At 47.5% G+C, this 25669-nt stretch overlaps 1 protein-coding gene across 4 annotated transcripts in view; it reads left to right on the forward strand.

Annotated features, from left to right (window-relative positions):
* Window positions 1–25456, forward strand: part of Ptpn11 (protein tyrosine phosphatase non-receptor type 11) — a 38448-nt gene extending 12992 nt beyond the window's left edge. The window contains exons 3-16 of one of the 4 annotated variants that reach the window (XM_090320123.1): window positions 1948–2142; window positions 4182–4374; window positions 4813–4929; window positions 7129–7242; window positions 14970–15066; window positions 16050–16129; window positions 16240–16398; window positions 17940–18071; window positions 18299–18465; window positions 19770–19837; window positions 20406–20557; window positions 21811–21923; window positions 23049–23114; window positions 24665–25456. In XM_090320123.1, the coding sequence (XP_090176249.1) occupies window positions 1948–2142; window positions 4182–4374; window positions 4813–4929; window positions 7129–7242; window positions 14970–15066; window positions 16050–16129; window positions 16240–16398; window positions 17940–18071; window positions 18299–18465; window positions 19770–19837; window positions 20406–20557; window positions 21811–21923; window positions 23049–23114; window positions 24665–24677 (1666 nt within the window). In that variant the 3' untranslated portion in view covers window positions 24678–25456. Of the gene's footprint in view, window positions 1–1947; window positions 2143–4181; window positions 4375–4812; window positions 4930–7128; window positions 7243–14969; window positions 15067–16049; window positions 16130–16239; window positions 16399–17939; window positions 18072–18298; window positions 18466–19769; window positions 19838–20405; window positions 20558–21810; window positions 21924–23048; window positions 23149–24664 lie in introns of all 4 variants that reach the window. The other 3 variants (XM_090320124.1, XM_090320125.1, XM_090320126.1) reach the window with 3 other exon arrangements.
* Window positions 25457–25669: the final 213 nt, after the last annotated feature.

Genomic DNA, 25669 nt, shown 5'->3' on the forward strand with positions numbered 1-25669 from the left:
ATTACTTGAGCTATACCTCCACTTCTAGCTTAAAAAATTTTATTGTTATTTTAAAGATGATGTACAGAGTGGTTACATAAGAGTACTCCTGCCCTCACTCTCTCCAAGATTTTCCTCCCTTCCCTGCCCACAAGTTCCACAGTTCATTTTCCGCACAGTGTCTGGTGAGTGCCACTGCTGCATTATTCACCCTTTGTCCTTCCACCACTTTTTTTTTGGTGGTTAATTGGACTTTGCTGGTTTTAAACCATGATCCTCACATCTCAGCCTCCCCAGTAGCTAGGATTACAGGTGTGAACTGCCAGTGCCCAGCTTGTTTTAGATTTTATGTACAGTATCCTGTTGCATGTCTGTCAGCTAGTGGAGAGGGTTTTATAGAAGACAAATGTATTTACTCATGCATTTCCTTCATCCTAGAAAGTTCTTTTGTGCCCCTTTCTAATTGCTCCACAAATATTGGTCTCATTTCTACTCCCCATAGAATAGTTTTTTTGTTGTTGTTGTTGTTTTGCCAGCTCTGGGGCTTGAACTCAGGGCCTGGACACTGTCCTTGGACATTTTTGCTGAGAGCTAGTGCTCTGCCACTTGAGCCACAGTGCCGCTTCTGGCTTTTTCTGAGTATGTGGTACCAAGGAATTGAATCTAGGGCTTCATGCATGCTAGGCTATGCTCCTGGCCCTGTAGAATACTTTTGCTCTTACAATTTAGTGGATACTAAGTTGTATACTATATATTCCTTTGTGTGTCACATGCAACTCCCTATCCCAGGCTTTGAACTCAGGGCCTTGGTGTACTATGTGATATTCCATTGTAGAATTGTGCCATATGTATTGATGCATGTTTGTGATAATTTTTTGGTACTGTTGTTACTTGTTTTGCATTTTGAGACAGGGTCTTGCTATGTAGCTGAGGCTCTATAGAGTTCATTGTAGCTCACTCTGGCCTTGAACTTGTGACCCTCATGCTTCATTCAGCCTCATAGGTAGAGCACAGGGCTTACAGGCACACCCATTTCCATGCCCAATGAGCAATATTTTTTTATACCTTTATTTATGAATAAAACGGAAGGGAATATTCTTCTGTGTGTGTGTGTGTGTGTGTGTGTGTGTGTGTGTGTGTGTGTGTGTATATCACAGGGCTTGAGGGCTTGAACTTGCCTGGGCACTGTCCCTGAGCTCTTCAGCTCAAGGCTACCACCTTACCCTTGCCAAGCCCCTCTTTCTATTTTCTAGAGGTTAATTGGAGATAAGAGTCTCAGGTCCTTTTGTGCCCAGGCTGGTTTTGAGCCTTGATCCTCAGATCTCAGCCTCCTGAGTAGCTAGGATTACAGGTGTGAGCCACCATACCAGCAGGGGATATTCTTGTAGAAGTCTTTTGGTGCCTTTTCATTGTCATCTCCTTTGGACAAAACATTTGGTAGCAGATTTGCTGGATTATGACATCAGTTACCTTTAGCGATATTCATGCTTGATAGTTGACACAACAGCTGTTGTCACTTCCTATATACAGTGAGGTAGTCAGAGGTTGGAGGTAGGTTTGGGGTACAGAGTCCACTTTGGTTTGTGATGGTCAACATTTGTTTCTGGGGTGGGCTTAGTCTGTCTCACAGTCTAGGTGAAGTCTGGCACTGAGTGTGGCTCCGGTTTTACAAGTTTGGCTCTTTTTTTGGGGGGGGGCAGTCTTGGGTCTTAGACTTTGGGCCTGTGTATTGTCCCCAAGCTCTTTTGCTCAAGGTTAGCACTCTACCATTTGAGCCACTGTGCCACTTCTAGCCTTTTCTGTGATTAATTGGAGATAAGAGTCTCATGGACTTTACTGCCCAGGCTGGCCTTGAACTGTGATCCTCATATCCAGCCTCCTGGCTAGATAGGATTATAGGCATGAGCCACTGGCGCCTGCCTCATGTGACTATTATTCCTTCTTCTCCTTTCCGATGGACTATTGTAGAAGAAATGGAGCTGTCACCCACATCAAGATTCAGAACACGGGGGACTACTACGACCTGTATGGAGGGGAGAAGTTTGCCACCCTGGCTGAGCTGGTCCAGTACTACATGGAACATCATGGGCAGCTGAAGGAGAAGAATGGAGATGTGATTGAGCTCAAGTACCCGCTGAACTGTGCAGATCCTACCTCTGAACGGTCAGTACCTGGGAGCGACTGTACAGTCTACAGCTGTCCTGGGCCATGCATTATGCAGCCATGTTGTGGGGTCTGTGTGATTGGCCGAGATCTCTTTTACAGGATATAAATACTGGGGCTTGAACTCAGGGACTGGATGCTGTCTACAAGCATTTCTGATAGGTCAGGGCTCTATGACTTGAGCCATAGCTCAAGCCACTTCTGACTTTTTGGTGATTAATCGGAGATGAGAGTCTTAATGACTTTCCTGCCTGGGCTGGCATGGAGCCTTGACCCTCAGATCTAAGCCTCCTGAGAAGCTAGGATGACAGGCACGAGCCGCTGGTGTCTGGAAAAGCATCCTTTTCCCACAGGAGCACCAGTCAGTGGAACTTAACGGCACACTCTGGGGACCTTGTACTAGCTTACATACACTGCATATTCTGTGGGGCTTATGAGAGGAAAACAAAGGACGATCAAGATGCCAGAATAGCAGCCGGCCTCTGTGGTGCTAACCAGTCGTTCAGCCATGCCACCAGCAGGTGTCAGCTTGAGCCCAGAAATGGGAGAGCAGAGAGTGCAGAGGGGTATTTTTCCCACCCATCCCTTTAGTGTTACATCCATATGTGGGAGTGGACCGGACCTACTTACAGGGAATTGTGGGCTGTTTTTTTTTCAATGTATGTGGTACCAAGGACTCAAACCCAGGTCTTGGTGTATGCTAGGCAAGCACTCTACCACTAAACCAAACCCCCGGTCCTAATTGTGTTCTTTTTAAAAAAAAAAAATATTATTGTATTTTATTGTTGGGGTGATATAAAGAGGGGTTATAGTTACATTAGTCAGGTAGTGGGTACATTACTTCTCAGACATTGATACCCCTTCTCATGTTTTTGTCCCACTTTCCCTCCCACCGGGGGTTATGTTTTCTCAGAGATTTCCCATCATGTTGGAGCCCAGCAGTCGACAGCTGGGCTTAGCTTATGTGCACAATTTCATTGTTTTTGTTTTATATATTTTTTTCCAGTCCTGGGCTTCAAACTCAGGATCTGAGCACTGTCATTGAGTTTTTTCAAGGTTAGTGTTCTACCACTTGAGCCACAGCACCACTTCTGGCTTTTTCTGTGTATGTGGTACAGAGGACTTGAACCCAGAACTTCATTCATGCTAGGCGAGCACTCTACACTAGGCCATACTCCCAGTCCTACCTTGCTTTTTTTCCCTACATCCTTCCTCCTCCGCTCCCCCTCCCTGCCCTTGCTTTTGGACACAGGATAAATCTTTGTATGTTTTGTGTTTTGGGCTCCGTTTTTCCAGCTCGCATCATTATGTCAGTGCTGTCATGTACTGGTGACAGTTTGTGTATCTAGCTACTATTGTGACTTCAGACAAAGGCTTATCAGTGACTTGGCATGATTTGTTTTTTAGATTGGACTTTTTCAGTTGAGTGCGGATGAAGACAAATACAGTCTGTTCCTTTAAGTGATCAGCCATTAGCATTGCTGCTGTGATGTGTTTGCGTTCTTATGAGGAGCTTGAGGGAAAAAGCCCTAAATTAGTATGACCATCAGGATAGTTTCCATGTAGTTTAGAGCAGCATTGTCTGAAGTCTGTCCTTGGATGACCTTGGATGGCTTTTCCCTGGCCTCTGGTCAGGGAATGCTGGTATAAAATGCAGATTCCCTACGCTCCATTCAGACTTAAATGCATGTCATCTCTGCTTGGGGCATAGGAATGCATACTTATAGCAAAATCCTTTACTGCTGCCCCCAAGTTTTATGTGCAGTTAAGATTGAGAAGACAATTCAGTAAAGACGTGAACATTGACAGCAAACTGGAGGCTGGTGATTTAAGTATAGGTTGGAAATAGGGAAAAAGTGAATCGCTTGAATTAATTTGTTAAGATTCTTTTTTGTCTAGTGCCAAACCAAGACCAAATGTTTATAACTATTATTATTTTGTTTCTATCATATATCTCCTCAGATCTCATCTTCCTGAGTAGCTAGGATTACAGGCATGAGTCACTGCTGCCTGGCTCATTTTTGTTTTTAACAATTTAGGTGGTTTCATGGTCACCTCTCTGGAAAAGAAGCAGAGAAACTGCTGACTGAGAAAGGAAAGCATGGCAGCTTTCTTGTGCGGGAGAGCCAGAGCCACCCTGGGGATTTTGTTCTGTCCGTGCGCACTGGTGACGACAAGGGAGAGAGCAACGATGGGAAGTCTAAAGTGACCCATGTCATGATTCGATGCCAGGTGAGCACTAGGTGACCTGCAGGACTGGTGAGATGTCACCTGCTCATCGAAGACAAGAGCCAGTGCATCCCTAGTCAGCTTCTTTGCCTGTTCAGCCTAGGCCTTCTGTTCCTTTATTGTTTATGGCAATTGTTCCATCATTCTGAAACTCTGTAGCAGTTTTTATTTTCAGTATATTCTGGCAGATTAACTCAGACCTGAGTGCATGAGTTACTTTCTGCCCTATAGGGTCTGATCTTCTTAAGACTAAGTAATATTCTACTGTGATTATTTACACACACACACACACACACACACACACACACACGCGTGCGCGTGTACTTCCTCTTCTGTCTCCATTGTTCCTCTGTTATCATTTCCGTATACTGAAGACTGGGAATGCGGGAAACCATGGATTTAACATAAAGGTGACAAGCATCATTATTTTTGTCTTAAAAGGAGCTGAAATACGATGTTGGTGGAGGAGAACGATTCGATTCTTTGACAGATCTTGTGGAACATTACAAAAAGAACCCCATGGTGGAGACATTGGGCACAGTTCTACAACTCAAGCAGGTTGGAAAACTGAAGCTCTGCTCCCCCCAGAGTTTAAAAACACCCATGGTTTCCATACGTGCAGAATGTATTAGTCAGCTTTCTACCTGTGACAGAACACCTGAAAGAATCTAGTTTGTAAGGAGAGGGGGATTTTGACTCACACTTTCAGAGGCTTCGGTCCTCTGTCATTTGCGGCCTGTGGCAGGCACGCATGGTGGGAGCACATGGAAGAAGAACCTGTTCACCTCTTGGTGGCACACAGGTGAAGAAGACAGGAAGGATCGGCTTCCAATGACCTAACCCCATGTACTAAGGGCTCCTCCACCTCTTGGGAGCCAAGTGTTTGACATGTGGGCCCCTGGGGGATAGTTATTACCTGTGCTGTAATGTAGACGAGAGTGATGAGTATCAGCCTCTACATACATCGTCCATCTCCAGTCAGGGCTAACTCGGCCCACCCGCCCTCCCTCCTGCCCTCCCTCCCCCCTTCTCTCTTTCTTATTTTCCTTTTCTTTCTTCTCCTCCTGTTTCTCCTCCTTCAAGCATGGTCCTCTATGGTGAAGACTAGTGTGGAACTTGGGATGATCTTACTCCTGTCCTAAATGCTAGGGTGGAAGGTGTGTGTGTGCTATGACAACTGACTCCAGATGTTTTTTATTACTCTACTCAGAGGCTACTATCTGTAGTGTTTAGAAACAAATTCTAGGTATTATTTCCATATATATCCACCTATTTCCATATATATATATATATATACACACACACACACACACACACACATACACATACACATACACATAAAGGTTATATAAAGTTGTGGGGATTTTTTTTTTTGCCAGTCCTGGGCTTGAGCTCAGGGCCTGAGCACTGTCCTTGGACTTTCTCAAGGCTAGAGCTCTACCACTTGAGCCTCAGCACCACTTCCGGCTTTTTTCTATGTGTGTGGTACCGAGGAATCGAACCCAGGTCTTCGTGCATGCTAGGCAAGCACTTTAACCACTAGGCAAAACTCCCGGCCCAAGTTGTGGGGATTTTTTTAAGGGGGAAATTTTTTTTGGTGGTGTTGAGGATTTAACTTAGGTCCTTGCACTTTTTTTTTTCTTTTTTCTTTTGTTAGTCATGGGGCTTGAACTCTGGGCCTGGATACTGTCCATGAGCTCTTCAGCTCAAGGCTACTGCCCTATCCCTGGAGCCACAGCACTATTTCTGGTTTTCTAGTGGTTAATTGGAGATAAGAGCCTCATGGACTTTAGTGCCTGGGCTGGCTTTGAACTGCAGTCCTCAGATCTTAGCCTCCCGAGTAGCTAGGATGACAGGTGTGAGCCACTGTGCCTAGCTGGTCCTAGCACATTTTAAAACTCCTGTACAGGAGTTTTACAGAACTCTTGGCCTACTCATTTTTCTTGTGGAATACTCTTGCAGTTAATTACCCTTGGTTTTTGAAATAGAGTCCAGTATGTAGCTCAGGCTTAACTTGAATTTGATGTATAGCTCAAGCTGGTCTCAACCTCTCTGTCCTCCTGATTCAGCACCGATAGCTAGATTTCTTTTTTTTCCAGTACAGGAATTTGAACTCAGAGTCTCATATACTTGCTTGGCTTCTTCACCCATGGCAGGTCCTCTACCCTTTGAGGTACATCTCTACTCCTGGGCTGGCTTGCAATCGTGACCCTCAGGTCTCAGCCTTCTGAGAAACTAGAATTCCAGGCATGAGACACAGGTGCCTGGTGTGAGTAGATTTTCTTTTTTTTTTTTTTTTTAATTTTTTTTTATTGTAATTAGTAAAAGGGTTACATGATATTTGCCAGATAGAAGGTGCATTAATTCACATACATTGATACCCTTTCACATGTCTTGGTACCCATTTCCCTCCCCCCCGTGAGTAGATTTTCTAAGGCAGTATTTTGCCAGATTTTCATCATAGATCTGCCCTTGACTTCCTTTCATTGGTCACATTTATTCCCTTTAGAGTTCAAGTTTTTGGCAGTGTGTCATCTTTAAGTCATATTGATAGGAATTCAATTCCAGGTTTGAATTTGTAACAGCAGGATGAATGATTTGTGGAGATGGAAGAAAGATCCAGAACAGAAAAGGAGGTGAAACTACATTTGAACAAGTATATTGTGGCTTACCGTGTATTTGTGACTTACCATCATACACAAATGCCTTTCTAAAACACATTTGCTTTCTTTCCTACCCACCACTGGACTTGGTCAGCCTCTCAACACGACTCGTATTAATGCTGCCGAAATTGAAAGCCGCGTTCGAGAATTGAGCAAGTTAGCCGAAACCACAGATAAAGTCAAGCAAGGCTTTTGGGAAGAGTTTGAGGTAAGTTATTAAGAAATTGGTTTCATGTGACTTTTAATGGATAAGGCGTTCCAATTTGATCTGAAAGACCTGAATCCGATCCTTTCAGCCAGGGGCTGGCGAGGAGCCAGTGGCAGGGCTGTTCAGGGACAGAGGGTGTTGTCTTCAGACAGAGGAGTTGGCAGTTTGTGTCAATGGAGGAGCCAGCAGTTCCATTTAGTGCTTTCAGTTGGGACTACTGGCAAAGGCCCAGAAAAACAAAAGAATGGAATTCCTTTGGAAGATTTCAAGTGTGTGCTGGGGTCTTCAGGAAGCCGGGGAAGACTCATTACTCTTGAGTGGTAAGAGGGAAGTACTGCGGTGCTTGCTTGCTCTGCTCCAGGAGGCCAGATCAGTAACGATGGGGGGAATGGGTGGACTGAGTTCCCCTACTTAGGTGGAGAAGGTCCCTGGGTGGAAGATCTGAGACTTCTTTTATGTCTCTTACTACTGATCCTGTGGTCTCTTTCTTCACTCATGTGACAGAAACCTTTTTCGGACACAGTGATCTTGATGCTGAGAGCGTGGTTCAGGGAGTAGAGTACCTGTCTAGCACTCATGAGTTCCCCAGTGTAGACCCTATACAGAGAAGAAAAAAAAATTAACCACAAAATCCCAGGCTTTGGCCCCCTCCTCCCCTCTAGTCAGAGCTCCCTGCGGGGTTGATGTGATGCCACCAAGCCATATTCCAAGCATTGCTTTGGACATAGTTACTTTCCTAGTTACCTCAAGTGTTCAGCACTGGGCCCAGGGCACCACAGACACTCCATAAGTTAATGTTTCTGGACTGCTTCTGTTTGGCTGATGTTTACCTCCTTTAATGAGTGCTCTTCCATCATCTTTGGAAGGCTGTAGAATTTAGTGGCATTGTGGAATGAGCCAGTGAGGAATGACTGAGGGATGGAGGCCTTTCAGCCTCCATGTCTCAGAGCAGCTTGGTTGAGCTCGCTGTCAGCTCATGGCAGAGGGGAGCAGCCTGCGGCACTTCCCAGCACAGACTCCCATTGCATCCCAGCCCGGAGGAGTGTGCACGCTGGGCTTGCTCAGGACAGTGTTTTGAGGCCAGGGTCTGCCATCCATTCTCTCCCAGCAGACATTGGCATAGGCCCTAGAGACACCTGGGGCACCGGGAGGAAGGGGAGAAAACCCGATAGGGTTTCTGTCGTGTGGGAAACCAGTGATGAAAAGTGTCGTGGTCAGGCACGCACAGTGGCTCACGCCTGTCATCCTAGCTACTCAGGAGACTGAGGTCTGAGCATCTGGGTTCAAAGCCAGCCTCAGCACTAAAGTCTCTGAGACTCGTATCTCCAATTAGCCACTAGAAAACCAGAAGTGGGGTGGGGCTCAAGGGTAGGGTGGTAGCCTTGAGCTGAAGAGCTCAGGAACAGAAAGAAAGAAAAATGCCAGTGAAGCTCGATGATGGACATAACAAAGTAGAGTTTTTATTTTAAATGTATTTCCTAATTTGGTACCAGGAGCCATAGACTTTATCACTGAGCTTTTTTTTTGGCCTGTCCTGGGGCTTGAACTCAGGTCTGGGCACTGTCCTTGAGCTTCCTCAAGGCTAGTGCTCTACCACTTGAATCACGGCACACTTCCAGCTTTTTCTGTGTATGTGATACCAAGGAATCAAACCCAGGACTTCGTATATGCTGGCAACCACTGTACCACTAGTACTAGTAGGCCACATTCCTGGTCTTTTTTTTTTTTTAACATTGAAATATTTTTATAAAGATAAGCTTTAAAAAAATCAGTGATTCATTTCTTTTTACTAAGTAGTTTTCAAGATAATGGTTTCCAAACTTTGTATTTCTTGATGGTACTGGAGTTGCAACTCAAATCCTAGGTGAATGTTTTACTGCTTAAACTATGCCTTTTGCTTATTTTATTTATTTTTCAAATAGGTTCTTGTGCTTTTTGCCTGAAGCTACCCTTGAACTGAGCTCCTTCTGTCTCCACCTCCCATGTGGCAGGAATTACAGACATATGTCACCACTCTTAGCTTTTTTCTGTGTGGAGGGAGGGCGGTTATGGGGCTTGAACTATGGGCTTGGGTGCTGTTCCTGAGCTCTTCAGCTCAAGGCTACCACCCTACCCTTGAACCAAGCCCCACTTCCCATTCTGAGGTTAATTGGAGATAAGAGTCTCAGGTCCTTTTGTGCCCAGGCTGGTTTTGAGCCTTGATCCTCAGATCTCAGCCTCCTGAGTAGTTAGGATGACAGGCGTGAGCCACCCCGCCCACGCTCTTAGCTCTTTAGAAAAAAGAGCTCTTTAGATAAAGTTTTGTAAACTTTTCACTTCGGTTGTCCTTGACCTGTGTGTGATCTCTACCTTCCACTGGCCTGGTTTACCAGCCTACAGCACCATACCTACATCTGCGTCTTCTTCCCTTTTATGAAATCAGTTTGTGCTCATGAATCTTAATACATTTAATGTGCTTCTGTGTATGGAATTTACTTCCAGTTTTTTTTTTTTTTTTTTTGCCAGTCCTGGGCTTGAGCTCAGGACTGTCCTTCAATTTTCTCAAGGCTAGAGCTCTACCACTTGAGCCTCACCACCACTTCCAGCTTTTTTGTATGTATGTGGTACCAAGGAATTGAACCCGGGTCTTGTGCATGCTAAGCAAGCACTTTAACCACTATATTTAACCACTAGGCCAAACTCCCAGCCCTGCTTCCAGTTTTTGTTGCTCGCATGATCTGATCTTTGGTCAGCAGGAATCTCCAAAAGTCGAATTCTAACCCCACTCATGAAGTTTTTCCCATATGTATTCATAGGAGATACATTTCCATGGTTAGAACTGTAGTCAGTTATTTTTCTCAGGATTCGACTGCCTTCTCTCCTGCTCTCCTCTCCCCTGCCTTTCTGCCTCCCTCCCTTCTTTCTCACATGTGCTCTGAGTACTTATGGTTGTTTCTATTCCTGCTTAGTGGAACTGGATTGTTTTATCTTGAAGTAAAATATATTCTGTTTTCAGTGGTGAGAATAAGTTGTAATGGATTCAGAATTGTTGAGTACGTACAAATAAATAGCTTTTCTTTTTCCTTTTCTTTCTTTCCTTTATTTTATTTTATTTTTTGGTACTGGGGCTTGAACTCAGGGCCTGGGCACTGTTCCTGAGCTTCTTTGCACTCAATGCTAGCATTCTACCACTTGAGCCACAGAGCTGCTTCCAGCTTTTTCTGAGTAGTTTATTCAAGATCAGAGTCTCCCAGACCTTCCTGCCCAGGCTGTCTTTGAACTGAGACCTTCAGATCTCAGCCTCCTGAGTAGCTAGGATTACAGGTGTGAGCCACCAGTGCCTGGCCTAGCTTTCCTTTTTTTGAAACATGGTCTTGATGTGTATCTGAGGCTGGCTTTGAACACCTGTCACTGCCTTCCAGATATGCTACCATGCCTGCCTGCAGAAAATAGGAAGCATCTAGAGGAATGTTCTGGGCTGTTGTTTAATTTTCAACTTCCTTGCCCATGTGTTTGGAAGTTCTACATCAGGCTCACAGTGCTCAGTTCCAGGAAGGTTTCAGTTTTTGAACTTTCTGTTGCTGACTGAAAAGAAGCTCACACCAAACAAACAGAGAAGCCCCACTCCACACAGATAAAACCATCTCCTCCCTCCTTCACTGGGGTTACTTTTTCTAGTGCTTAAAGTCTTATGCTTTTTCAATAATTGGGTTTCTTTATGGTGGCATCCTCCTTCCTTCACTATGCCTCTCCTCTGAGGCCCTGTGAGCCTGTTTGGTTTGCCTGGGCACTGTAGGCATTCTTCCAGGCCACATCCAGGCCCTGGTTCTGCCTGCTGTTCTCTTGGACCGTGGGGCTTCAGGATGAATACAGGGCCTTCACTTCACAGTCCCAGTTTGATTTCTTTAAAGTGATTACATCCTGCTTAGGGGAGCTATAAATCCTGCTTCTAGATGGTTAGGTTTTATGGAAACAAGACTTTAACTGCGCCCTGGAGTTGTGTCTGGAATAATAATTCTTTGTGGCAATCTCTGGCAGAACACCCCCCCACACACACCCGGTGACTAAGCAACGCCACAGTGAACAACAGTGCCAGGCAGGCTTAGAACACTCTAGGGTGGCAGGATGAGCTATATAACCAGAATGCCCCATCTAGGCCCAAGCTGCCAACAGCTTACTGGAGGTGCTGCCACCTTCCTGGGGGCAGAGCATTTCGGTTGTCACAGGTTTTCTTGTACAAACTAAATGCTCCACTCTGGAGAAACAACTTTGTTTTCTTTGGGCATATTTCTCTTTTCTTCTCTTTTTTGTTCCTATCCCTCTTGAGCCTTGTTCTGCCATGTTTTTCCCTTTGTGGTTTGTTCATTAGCTGAAGCTGTTGGACATTTTCTTTTAGACAGATTGAGAAATAAAGGTGCCTTTGATTCTTTCCCATCTCTGTTTGACCTTTCCCTTTTGCCCAGAGATGACCTTACTGCTTCCTAAACCTTCCCCTGTCGCTCTGACCCTGCCCTTCCATGGCCCAGCACTGTAGTCCATTTCATCTCAGCCTCCTTCCTTTTTTTTTTTTTCTTTTGAGAGGGGAGTCACTTGTGGGGTTTGAATTCAGAGCTTGGATGCTGTCCCTGATCTTTTTTTTGCTCAAGGCTAGCGCTCTCCCACTTTGAACAACAGCTCTACTTCTGGTTTGGAAATAAGAGGCTCACAGACTTTCCTGCCTGGGCTATTTGAGCCGGGATCCTCAGATCTCAGCCTCCTGAGTAGCTAGCCTGACAAGCGTGAGCCTGGGCAGCTCCTTCCTTCCTCAGCCTGTCCTGTAATGTGGCTTCTCCCTGCACACTGCAGCCACTCTTGGGAAAGACACTAGAGGCTTTCTTTCCGGCAATTCCAGTGGTCCCTCCTCCCTGTGCCGCTTCCCCTCCGTGGCTCTCTTGCTATTCCTTGCCATTCTCCCACACGCCTCACTGAGTCTGGTGGCTCAAGAGAACAGACCTCTCGTTTTGCTCCACACTGTCCTGGCTCGTTCTACCTCCCCGGAGTTTATGCTGCTTTTGGGGTCTGGTGATGTTCAGACTGCGTATTCCATATTGCTGTCGGCTGTCATCTCTCTTCAGACTCAGGCACTCCAGACAGGACTTGTGATTTTCTCCCTTGTCCCTGCTAGTCATGTCTTTATAAATAATCTCACCCCCATAGGGCCTGGATTCACTTTGCTCTTCTTCCTCCTGTAGTTTGCTGTGTGCCAAGTCCTGTTGTACCATGTCTTTTTCTTTCCTAACATCTTTCTAGTTTTTGTTTTGCTTTGTTGTTTTTGTCGGCCATGGGGCTTGAACTCTGGCCCTGGTGCTCTCCCTGAGCTCTTCAGCTCAAGGTTAGTGCTCTACCACTTGAGGCACAGCATCACTTCCAGTTTTCTGGTGGTTAATTGGAAACAAGAGTCTCATGGACATTTGTGTCTCGATCCTCAGATCTCAGCCTCCTGGGTAGCTAGGATTACAGAGGTGTGCTACTGGCACCCAGTTACATCATTCTAGTTGTAAAGGAAGGAAAATCGTATTTGTGTTATCTACACTGTGTGGCTTTTGGGGTTCTGGAGGACATCTTCTCATCCAGTACAATCCCCTGGTTCTCTGAGATAGATTAGACAATCCCCAGATGCCCTGCCAGACCAAGGTACCTGTCTAGGGCAGCCCAGCTGGGGGCACTCTTGCAGCCTTATGCCAGGGTTTTGTATACCCTTGGCTCTCTTTGTGTTCCTTTCTTGCCTCACTTGAACCCAGTGAGGGTTCCCCTGTTAATTTATAGCCTCATTGCTCCCTCTCTCCTTCCCCCCTCTAAGTCCCTTCTCTGCCTTTGAATATGTATCCCTTAGTAGCTTTGGGTTTCAAAGTAAATCCCATTGCTTGATCTTGCCTTAAAGTTCTTTGGCATTACTTGTGTGCTGGGGATGGGCCTAGGGCCTTGCACATGGAAGGCACATGCTCAGTCCAGAGGCGGCGTTGTTGTTGTTGTTACTGTTTTGGCAGTGCTAGGGTAGGTCCAGGGCCTTGGTTGCAAGAGCACATGTTCAGTTGTCCAGAGGCATTTTTATCCCTGAGCAGTTAGTTGGGTTCTGCTGCTCTAAGCAGGACTGGTAGGACAGTCTTAGGAGCCTGTGGAGCCCAGGGCCTTCATCTCTGCAGGTCCCTGTGTACCTCCCTCCCTCTCTCCATTCATGAAACTCCAGCCCAGAGACAGGCCTGGAGCCTGTGGGAGACTCTCCCTCCTTAGTGACGGGGCTGCGGCTGTGGGTACCTGGTGGGCACCAGTGCTTGATGGCCATAAGCACCAGGGACTGTCTCCTGCCTTGCTAGCCCACTGGGCACTTGTACATGCCCCACTTTGGGCAGGATAGAGTGTTGGCTTTCTCGATGCTTTGGAACGTTTTGTATGGGCTCTGGCCTCCAGTGTCTGCTGAGAGCCTGGATTTGATCTTGATGGAGGTGAGCGGGGAGGGGCTGGAGGGATCTGCCTTCAACAGTGATGTCAGCTAAGCGCCCTCCATGAGCGAAACAGCTCACAGTGAAGGCTCACATGCTGGGGAGCCAGGTTTCTTTTAAATCAACCTGCTACTTATTTCTCCCTTTACCTTCTTTACTCAAGTCATTTCACTGTATCACACAGGTTGATTTTTAAGTGACAGATTCAATTTAGGGTTTGAACTTCTCTTTGAACCTCACCTTGCTAACCTGTCTAAGCAGCCAGCTCTGCCATATGGCTAGTTCAAGGAAATGCCTGCTTACAGAAGGCACACGGTTTTAATTAATCGAAATGAATATTTCTCTCCCCAAGTCCTACATGCTTGGGGCTTATTTCTGTCAAGGTTTCCGCCAGCTGAACATTTTCTGTTATGAGCTGTGTGTTGTGGCTGAATATTGCATTTTGAAACTGAGAGTCAAATACCAATTTAAAAACCCGACTTTTATGCCTGCCTTTAAAATTCAGATAAATGAAATAGAAATATCATAGGGCTGCTGCGTTGCAAAGTATGGATTCTCTTTCCTTGCAGAAATCTTTAAGTGATAGCTGTTCTGGCATTTTTACATAAAAAAATTGTTTTTCTTTTTAGCCTACTTTTCACTTTCTTGATTTGCCATTTATGAATTTAAAGCTACACTGTAGAGAGTTGGCGGGGGAGGGGTAGCCAGTGCAGTCATAGTACAGCATTTACCTAGCCGAGGGTCAGAGGCCCTGGGTTCGAATCCCAGAATTGCAAAACCCAAACTAGGTTTGTTGGAAACCAGTGAGCCCTTGCACAGGCACTTTCTGTGATCTTGGAAAGGAAGCATATTCCTTGAGTGTGCTTTTCTACCTGGCTGTCCCTCTCCTGTCTTCCCATGCAGTTGTTTCTTTCCTCTCCAGGTCTCCTGTCTATGTGCGCCAGCCCCAGGATGGCTGCCTGGTTCAGTGTCTCTTTGACTGACTGCATTTCCCACTTCCAGGTCCCCAAGAGGGCTCAGGGGATACCTCGCCCCCATCCCTGTCACTCCTCACACCTCCTTCTGTTACCCACGGCCTGGTCACCATGTCATGTCCTGGCTACTTGGGCTTGTCGTGGGAAACCCTAAAGCTTCACTAAGAGTCACAATCCGACCACTCTGCCCTCCCTGTGCCAGATTCAAGCACTGCCCCCCTCCCCCACCGCTTTTCCTTTCATTTCCTTTCTTTGCTATTGATGACTCAGAATAATCACTTTTCTTACTTTGTAGACACTACAACAACAGGAATGCAAACTTCTGTACAGCCGAAAAGAGGGTCAGAGGCAAGAAAATAAGAACAAAAACAGATATAAAAACATCCTGCCCTGTAAGTATCCATGTATTGTGCCTCAATAATGAATAGTCACTGTGCCCTGGGGAGAGGTGGGATACATGTGCTCTTGTTAACAGACCCTAGGCCTTAGTGTATTAAACCGAGAGCAGAAGTTTCTTAAAAAGTCAACAGCACCAGGGATAGATGGTCTCATTCGTAGGTTTCTGGGAGACTGGTTGCTGTGAAAGAGCCACGTGGAGGCTTTGTCTGTGGACATGTCCTATTAATTAGTTTTCTGTCTGCCCAAGTTGTATTTCCTTTCACATGCAAATGTTGCCAGGTGTAGTCAAGGTTGAATCTGGAAGGAACAAAGGCCTGGAAGGAGTGGACTCAGGGCAGGGACCCCACACACATGCAGTTCTGCCCCTCCTCAGGGCTGACTGCCAGACTTCGCAGCCTGAAGTTCCCTAATCCAGGTCTTCAGGCACAGAGCCAGCCACGTTGCAGGAAGCAGTCCCAAAGGCACACCTGTGATCCCAGCTCCTCAGGACTTGGAGATTTGAAGGATTACAATTCAAGGCCAGTCCAGGCAACACATTATCTCAGCACAAAAGCTGATAGAGCAGCACACGGTGGTCATACTGGTGGATGGCGGTCCAGCCTGGGCAAATTCTTAAAGGGCAGCATCAAGATTAGAAACAACAGCGATTGCTCCTTCATCTTTCCTACCCCCTGCAACCCCATGAGCACCAGGAGATCCCCTGGGCAGAGGGAAAACACAGACATGAAAGAACAAGGGCCCCACCTGAAAAGTAGCCAAGGCCTCAAGTGAAGTCTTGAGTTCAAACTCTAGTAACCTTACCCCGACAAAAAAAAAAAAAAGGAGAAGGCAGCCCTGGGGAGAACCCAGTGGCATTCAGGGAGTGCTTGCTTGGAGTTTAATTTTTCATGTCGTCTTACCACCAAGGAGGGTTGAGAATGAACTGGCGGGGGCTGGCACAGAGTTCTCATGGGGCTGTGATCTCCCTCCCTTCCAGTCGATCACACCAGGGTGGTCCTGCATGATGGGGACCCTAACGAGCCTGTTTCTGATTACATCAACGCCAACATCATCATGGTAAACCTGCATTTCTCATTGTTTTCTGGTTGCCTGTTGAGTGAAGTTTTAATCTTGTGTCCTGAAAGCAGCTTCCACTTGTTTGAAGGACTTTCTTCCTAAATTTGTAGCCTGAATTCGAAACCAAGTGCAACAATTCAAAGCCCAAAAAGAGTTACATTGCTACACAAGGCTGCCTGCAGAACACGGTGAACGACTTCTGGCGGATGGTGTTCCAGGAGAACTCCCGGGTGATTGTCATGACGACCAAGGAAGTGGAAAGGGGCAAGGTATGCCACCCAGGCTTCCCTCCCTCCAGGCCTCCCGCCCTTCCTCTCTCCCCCCTTCCCTTCTCTCCCTCCCCTCCCCCCTCCCCCCTCTCTCTTCCCCTTTCCCCCTCTTCTCTCTCTCTTTCCCTCCCCCCTCTTTTTCTTTCTTTCCTTCCTTCTTCCCTTCCCTTCCTTTCCCTTCCCTTCCCTTCCCTCCCCCCTCCCCTCCCCTCTCTTTCTTTCCTTCTTTCCTTCTTTCTGTCTTTCTCTCTCTTTCTTTGTTTCTTTCTCTCTCTCTCTCTCTCTCTTTCTTTCTTTCTGTCTGTCTGTCTGTCTGTCTTTCTTTCTTTCCAGTCCCGGGGCTTGAATTCAGGGCCTGGGCACTGTCCTTGAGCCTCTTTGATCTCAACACTAGCATTCTACCACTTGAGCCTCAGCACCACTTCTGGCTTTTTCTGAGTGATTTATTGGAGATAAGAGTCACATAAACTTTTCTGCCCCAGCTGGCTTCGAGCCATGATCCTCAGATCTCAGCCTCCTGAGTAGCAGCTAGGAGTATAGGTGTGAACCACCAGCACCTGGTTTCCTTTTCTTTTTTAACCCAGTGGAGCCATGGACCTTGTGCAGGCTGGGCCACAGCTCTGTTTAGGCCACATGCTCAGCCCTTTATGGCTTTAGTTTTCGTATAGAGTCTCTGTTTTTTTGCTTGGACTGGCCTTTGACCACAGTCCTCCTTCTTATGCCTCCCACATATCTGGAATAGGTATGCTGCCGTGTCTGGCCCTCCTGGTGGGTTTTTAATGGGGAAATGTCATGAATTTTTGGTTCTGGTTTTGTCAAAGTTCCTTCTCAGATATCTGGAAGAGGTTTATGTAAGAACTGAGTGGAACATGACAGGCACATGTAGAAATGAACCTGGGGCAGATGGGGGATGGGCACTGAGGCCCTCTAGGGCATCTTCCTGCACTGTGAGGGTGTGGTAGTTGCATAAGACTTCATGTTTGGAGTCCTGGCTAGTGCACTTCTGCGTGCTCCTGAGGTTAAATCTGGGCATGCGCAGCGAGACAGAGGCTTCCCTGAGCAGTGACATTAGATGTTCTCAAACTCATGGGCCAGTAACAGCATCTTCCTAATTTCTGCTTCAGATGAATATGGCCGGGCCTGGATCCCTCTATCCTTCCTGTTTGCTTGGGTGTTTGTCAGGCATTGGCCAGCTAGCATGGCCCCCGTGCTAACTCTCTTGTCTCCATCTCTGCTTTTTATTCATGCTTTTGCCAGTCCTGAGCTTGAACTCGGGGCTTGGGCACTGTCCCTGAGCTTCTTTTGCTCAAAGCTAGCACTCTACCACTTGAGCTATTGGGGAGCTGAAGAATCATACCCAGGGCTTCCTGCATGCCAGGCCAGCACTCTGCCACTAAGTCCCATTCCCAGCCCCTCTGATTTAGATGTGCTCTTTTGTGCCATAGGCCACTTTCCATAAGAGTGGTCATTAGCAAGACTTTGACCTTTGCTGTTGGCTTGGGCTCTTGGAGATTAACAGTCTGCCCTCGGGTCCCTTCCAGAGCAAATGTGTCAAGTACTGGCCGGATGAGTACGCACTGAAGGAGTACGGGGTCATGCGTGTCCGGAACGTCAAAGAAAGTGCTGCTCACGACTACACGCTGAGAGAACTCAAGCTCTCGAAGGTGGGACAAGTAAGTATATTGTATTTGAAGACTCTGGTAAGGGTGTTCGGCCTGCAGGGTCCAGCCTCTGTGGTTGTGTGGTTTGCTCACGTTCACGCATTTGTTCACTTGCTGACTCAGCCGTTCCCGTGTGGGAGGAGCCGCTGGGACACTGGCTTTCCTGAGCTCTAGAAACACCTGGAGGCCAGCGATTCCTCAACTCCCTGATTTATTTAATTCTTTTCTGGTTTTTCTTGGCTCTACTCCAGGGGAATACGGAGAGAACGGTCTGGCAATACCACTTTCGGACCTGGCCGGACCACGGCGTGCCCAGTGACCCCGGGGGTGTGCTGGACTTCCTGGAAGAGGTCCACCACAAGCAGGAGAGCATCATGGATGCAGGGCCTGTCGTGGTTCACTGCAGGTGACAGCGGGGCTTGCCATACCTGCCTACCCCCGCCCGCCTCTGTAGGGGACATTTGACCCTCAAGTGTATGTCGCACAGCCTGGTAGGCAGAGGGGACAGAGTGGGTACATGGTGGGCTCAAGGATCCCTTATTCACTTAGTTTTGCTGGGTTTTCTTTTTTAATATAGTAATAACGCAGGGCTCACATCTGAGTGATATTATGATATAGTAATAATAATGCAGGGCTCACATCTGAGTGATATTATGATATAGTAATAATAATGCAGGGCTCACATCTGAGTGATATTATGATATAGTAATAATAACGCAGGGCTCACATCTGAGTGATATTATGATATAGTAATAATAACGCAGGGCTCACATCTGAGTGATATTATGATATAGTAATAATAATGCAGGGCGCACATCTGAGTGATATTATGATATAGTAATAATAATGCAGTGATATGTTAATGTAGTAATAAGGTAGGGCTCACATCCATCTTAGGACTACATTTCCCCCCGACACTACACTGTTAGTCTCTTGAGGTGTCAGTCACTTTCCACTTTGGTGGTGGCTGCTCCTGGACCTCCAACGCAAGGTGGGGCTGCCAGTGCCCTGCTTGGGCTTTGTGCCTGCCTGGGGGCAATTTGGTTCCCTATACCACCTTCCTGTGCTGGGCAGGTAGATGTGTGAAAGTGGCTTCGTTCCTGGGTTTCAAAGCTGCACTTATCAAGCCCTTGCTCCATGCCAGCCGCTGAGCTCAGTGTTTTCCATATCCTGTGTTCAGCCTCCATGAGCTCATAAGCTGTGCTGTAGTCCTCATGGCACAGTTGAGGACGTTGAGGGTCTGAGAGGTCTTGAGTGACCCCAAGCACACTGTCCCCCAGAGCCAGATGCTGAGCGCAGGGCCTGTGCTTGTTGCCAGGATGTTTGCAGGTATGAAGAGACTGCCTGTAAACACTGGCAGAACAGACACTCCTCTTAATATTAGCAGTGTGTGTGTGTGTGTTTATGCTGGTCCTCAGGTTGGAATTTAGGGCCTGGGCACTGTCCCTGAGCTTTTTTGCTCAAGGCTAGCACTCTACTACTTGAGCCACATCTCCACTTCCACCTTTTTGGTAGTTAGCTGGAGATAAGAGTCTTAGTAGATTTTCCTGCCCTGGCTGGCTTTTGAATCCTGATTCTCAGATCTCAGCTTCCTGAGTAGCTAGGATTTACAAGTGGGAGCCACTGGCATCCAGCTTTAGCAGCTTGGCTTTGTGCATAATCCCTGTGATTGACTCAGCCTGTTGTCCCTGTTTCTTGTCCTGCCTGCAGTGCTGGAATCGGCCGGACAGGAACGTTCATTGTGATCGATATCCTTATCGATATCATCAGAGAGAAAGGTAGGTCGTGTGGAGGGCAAGGAGACAAAGCACTGCCTGTCCTTGGTGGAAGGAATGTGAGGGGAGAAGAGGATGAGAAGGGTGAACACCTCCTACGAGTCTGGGCCCACCACTCCACCATCACTATTCCCCTGAGAAGAGAAGTGTGTTATCTAAGAGGAAGCCCAGGGGCTGGCCCTGTGTGGTGGCTTTGCTTGTGCATGGAACCTTGTCCTCATCCGCTGCCCTGTCCCTGCCTCTGATGTGGAGAGGGACCATGGGGCAGTGAAGGCACCTGACCCCTTGCACTGGTTGTGTCATCTTGGTGCCAACTTGAGCACTAGAGACATTGCCACGGAATCCAGAGCTGTGACCCTCAGCAGGTGGGTGGGGAGAGCGTAGACTGCAGCCAAGCAGAGCTGTGTGTGTAGCACCCTCCTCCCAGCCCCACAGCTGCTCCTGCATCCTCCTCCTCCCAGCCCCACAGCTGCTCCTGCATCCTCCTTTTCTCAGCCCCATAGCTCTTCCTGCATCCTCCTCCTCCCAGCCCCGCAGCTCCTCCTACAGCTTCATGATCTTTGCTTTGTAGGTGTCGACTGTGACATTGACGTTCCCAAAACCATTCAGATGGTGCGGTCCCAGAGGTCAGGGATGGTCCAGACAGAAGCACAATACCGGTTCATCTACATGGCTGTCCAGCATTATATTGAGACACTACAGCGCAGGATTGAAGAAGAGCAGGTACTGCTGGAGGCCCAACTTGGGCTTCCTTTCCTTCTTGGCAGCTTGCCTGTACTTCCTGTGCAAAGCACAGGACACAGGCGGTAAGCAGTAGTCCTTCTCTCCCCCTGCTCCAGGAGTACTAGGGATTGTGTTCAGGGTCCTCTCCCCCCCCCCCCACTTGCTAGGCAGGTGTGTATCACTCAAGCCATGCCCCTGGTCCTTTTATTTTTGAATTTTCAGAAAGATCCCCTACCTTTGCTTGGCCAGGCTCAGGTTGTCTACCTCTGTCTCTGAAGTAGGTGCTGGGATTGCAGTCCTGGGCTACCACGCCCGGCCCTCAGCCAGCCATCTTCATTTGGGAATGGGAAACAACACCCACCTCCCAGGACCTGCTAGAGATGGGACCTGTCCCCACTGACAGCTTGGGGTTCAGTCCAGAGCGGCATCCCTTGGCACCACACCATCCTGGCTGTCCAAGCTGAAGCTTACATGGCAAGCTGGGAGCTCAGAGCCTTGACACTTCCAGCCTGTTCCAGCTTTGATTTGGGCCGCGTTCACCCCAGTTCCATCTTTTAAAATGAATATCTCTGTCAGCAGCGCTGGCAGTTTGAACCACTAATTTGGCCGAGTTGGAGACAGTGAAATTTCACTTTTTAACAAGCTGTGCATAACAAAGGAGAAGGTGGAATTGAAGCGATTCATAACAGACAAAATGCTTTAGTTAATTAGGAGCTGCCCCACCAAGGTGGATGAGGAGAGCGCCTCTTTTGGGGAGCTTGCAGGATCTCCCTCCCCACACCGGGCTGTTTCCGCAGCCACCACCCCTTTCCCTGAGCTTGTTCAGGGCAGGGCTTTCACCGATGTGCATTTTGTGTGGGAGGGCCAGCTTGACCTCCTCCTGGGGCTGTCCCTGAGCTTTTGTGCTCAAGGCTGGTGCTCTACCACTTGAGCCATGGTTCCACTTCCAACTTGCTTTTTTTTGTGGAGACTTGAACTCAGCCTGGGCGCTGTCCCTGAGCTCTTCAGCTCAAGGTTACCGCCCTCCTCTTGAGCCAAACCCCACTTCCCCTTTTCTCTAGGTTAACTGGAGATAAGAGTCTCAGGTCCTTTTGTGCTGGGCTGGCTTTGAGCCTTGATCCTCAGATCTCAGCCTCCTGAGGAGCTGGGATGACAGGCGGGAGCCACCGCGCCTGGCCCCACTTCCAACTTTGTCTCTTTTTATTTTTTAAAATCACAGCCCCTAGGTCTGTACTTTCATATCTGTCTTTCAGAAAAGCAAACGGAAAGGGCACGAGTACACCAATATTAAGTATTCCCTAACGGACCAGACAGGTGGCGACCAGAGTCCCCTCCCGCCCTGCACCCCAACGCCACCGAGTGCGGAGTAAGTAGTGGAACATGGTGGTGTGGAGAGGCATGGGGGCAGCGGCAGCGAGCACTCACAGCCTGTCCCCCACACGTGCTGGCCAGCACTGCCATCGTGCCCATGGCCTGAACTGAAGGCCAGTAGCCTTCAGGTGGGTTCTGAGAGGAATGTGTTTGTGCCCATGGGTGGGGATTATTGCAGAGCCAGGCAAATAACAGCCCTTAGGGTGTGCTCACACTTTGCCAAGTGCATGTAGATAGATGGGTCACCAACGTGTCAACTAGCTCACGGCCTGCTACAAGTCCACCTTTGGTCCAGGGATCAGAAAACAGCTCACAGGTAACATCAACAACAGCTCTAAAGAATAATGAGTGACAAAGACGGTATGGCCTCCACAGCCTAACATAGCCACCCCCAGTTCTCCCCCTCTCCCCTGTGCCTCACAGCCAAAACATTTGTCCAAGCAATCATGTGAATAGTGATTGTAAGTTCTAGTCACTCTCTAGTATAACATTTACCTTTTATTTCCCCCTAAGAATCTGAACTCTGTTCACTTCTGATGTGGATGTGTAAAGCTCTTACTGACTTGGGTATTGTATGTAAGCATTTTGGAGAGCAGATACACATTTGGGTTTACATGCACTTTCTGCTAAACATTGAAATGAGATTCCTCAGTAGACGTTCCCCTTCCCCCTCTCTCTCCCTCCTCTTCTCCCTTCTTCACCCTTCCTTTCTCCCCCTACCCTGCACTCCCCAGCAGGCAGCCTGGGAACTCTATAATGGACCTAGAAGGTGAAGAAGCGTCCTGTGTTCCTGGGGTCCCTAGGCTCCTCTGCTTTCTCCTGTGAACATGCCTGCCCGTTCATGTCCTGCTCTGTGCCTTGCTTCCTAGACCTCCTCCTCTGCCTGCCTGCCTGGAACTCACACCCCAGTGAGCACAGGACTGAGCGCAGGACTCACGCCTCCGATTGTCCTAGTAACTTCCTTGCTAGCCGGCTGTGTCTTCCAGCCCTCGGGCGTGAGGAAGGGTCTGTTGCATAATGGGCCCGAAGAACGGCATGCGTGCCATGCAAATCCCGCAGTCCTGGGCAAGCTCTGCGACACCTGCACCTTGGTCCATGTGTGCCTTCTCTCTCTCTGCAGCACGAGGGAGGACAGTGCTAGAGTCTACGAGAATGTGGGCCTGATGCAGCAGCAGAAGAGCTTCCGGTGAGGGCACTGCGGCACTCCAGCCCAGAAATAGGTATTTAAATTAATGCCAGTGCTCGCTGGGGATTGCTTATGCAATCAGAGCGGTTTTGGAGCAGGCAGGCAATTTGTGAATATTTTAGCAAAGTGTGCCATCATGGAGTTTTGCAAACCAGCCTGCTTTTTCTTTTCCTCTATTTCCTTCACAATGCTGGATTTAGCTGGATTTAGTTTACAGTTCATTAGTCATTAAAATAGATCCAGAATTTCGTGTGCAGCTACTATAGGGGACAGGTTGATGGTGGTGGGAAGAGCAGCCTTCACTTTTTTTTTTTTTTTTTTTGCCAGTCCTGGGCCTTGAACTCAGGGGCTGAGCACTGTACTTGGGCTTTCTCAAGGCTAGAGACCACTTGACCGATATGATCAACTCATACATTTACTATGAACAATTTTTGTACCCTTGACCCTAGCCCTATGCATATGACACATCTCCATCCCAATTGCTACAGCAAGCATTCCACCAATACTATGATAAAAGAGTTACTTTAGGGGCCGGGAGTTTGGCCTAGTGGTTAAAGTGCTTGCCTAGCACGCATGAAGACCCGGGTTCGATTCCTTGGTACCACATACATAGAAAAAAGCCAGAAGTGGTGCTGAGGCTCAAGGGGTAGAGCTCTAGCCTTGAGAAAGTCCAAGGACTGTGCTCAGACCCTGAGCTCAAGCCCAGGACTGGCAAAAAAAAAAAGTTACTTTAATAGAGTAAATAATAGAGGTTTAACCCAGCTTAATCAGGCACCACTTCCGGCCTTTTTTGTATGTATCCGTATCGAAGAATCCAACCCGGGTCTTCATGCATGCTAGGCAAGCACTCTACCCCTAGGCCAAACTCCTGGCTCCAGGTCTTGTACCTTTTATCAGACATTCTTGGTGTATATGCTGTACTGGAGCTTGAACTCAGGGTCCCTCACTCTTGTAGCTGGCTTTTTAGTTCAAGATGGCCAGTACTAGGGATTGAACTGAAGGCCTGGGCACTGGCCCTAAACTTCTTTTTGCTTAAGGCTAGTATTCTACTACTTGAACCACTGCACCACTTCCAAGTTGTTCTGTGTATGAGGTACTGAGGAATTGAACCCAGGGCTTCATGCATGCTAGACAAGCACTCTACCACTAATCCCCAGCACCCCCCTCCCCTGAGCATTTTTTTTTTTTTTTTAATTAGAGTTGGTTGATCCAGGTTGTGTCAGTCCCATCTGTCAGCATCTGAAAGCTGCTGGACACGTCACCTGGTGGTTGGCCTGAGTTCTCCCAGGGGACCTGGGCTAGACAGTTATCGTTTCAGAATTTGCTGCTGTAATTCCTGTCTCAGTGCAAAGTACACTGTAGTTGTGTGGTGCTCAGGTTGTTGCTCTGTAGTAGAGTGCTTGTCTTGTGGTGTGTGATGCCACACCACATTAAAAAACAAACACACACACACACACACACACACACACACACACACACACACACACACACAGAAACCAAGTTAAATGTTTTTCCATGCTTTTGAAAATTCAAACTTCTTTCTTCTTCAGATGCGGACTTTGACCCCCTCCCCTGCCAAGGTCAAGAACAGATGCAGGAAAGTTTACAGAAGAATGAACTGGAAGGCTTGCACTGTGGTCGACAACTTTTTGATAAGAAAATTCGAAACCATTTAAAGACCACTGTATTCTAACTCAGAAGCTCATGTCCTCAGATACGAAGAAATCACCTCTACAATGTAGACAGTGTTCTATTTTATAGAATTCTGCTTTGAATTGAGGAAGCAGTTAAATTGTGCTCCTATTTTATAGATTATGGGATTCGGAGTCTAGCTGTGGGCAACTTTTTTTTTCTTTTTATAACTTTAACTGATTAGAAATTTTTTTTTTTTCCTTTTTTCTGTGAGGCTCATGGGACATTTGTAAGAAGAAATGGCTTGGGGAAGTTCAGTAGCCGCATCCCTGGGGAATTGAGAACAATTCCATTCGCTCTCGCTGCCATCTTAGCTCTGGTTTCTGTTGTTGAACAGAACATCATAGACATGGCCTGGATCAATGAGAATGCAGCTGCAGAGGCTGGGAAGCCATGCCTCGCTGTGTGTAGCAGAGCAGGGGGCCCCATGGGGTCCCAGAGAGCAGAAGAGGCTGGAAGCCACGGTGAATAACCATAGTCACCCCCACAGCTCCCCACTTCTGCAAGGATTGCACTGGGGAGTGAGTTTCTAAGAAATGCATGTTGGGGACATAGTCACTTAAAGCATTTATCCAGTCTATAGTGGGTATTCACTTTGGTGGTGTGTTTCCCCCTACAGAAATGACCATTAAGCCAATATCTGAGATTGCCTGAAGATTGCATTGCTATTAAATAGTCACAGGAGTGAGCTGGGGTGAGTCTCAGTCAGTATTACACCAGCCTAGTAAGCAAGAGGCCACGTGAGTTCAAACTGCAGTACCCTCTCCACCCCCAAAAAAGAATAAATTAAAAAGTCATGAAGTCGTGAGAAACAAACTTAGAAATGAGGCTGAGATGTATTTTCTCTTAGCAGATGGGCAGTT

Source organism: Megascapheus bottae, chromosome 28, assembly GCF_031878675.1.
Source record: "Megascapheus bottae isolate mThoBot1 chromosome 28, mThoBot2.hap1, whole genome shotgun sequence".
Taxonomy (NCBI): domain Eukaryota; kingdom Metazoa; phylum Chordata; class Mammalia; order Rodentia; family Geomyidae; genus Megascapheus; species Megascapheus bottae.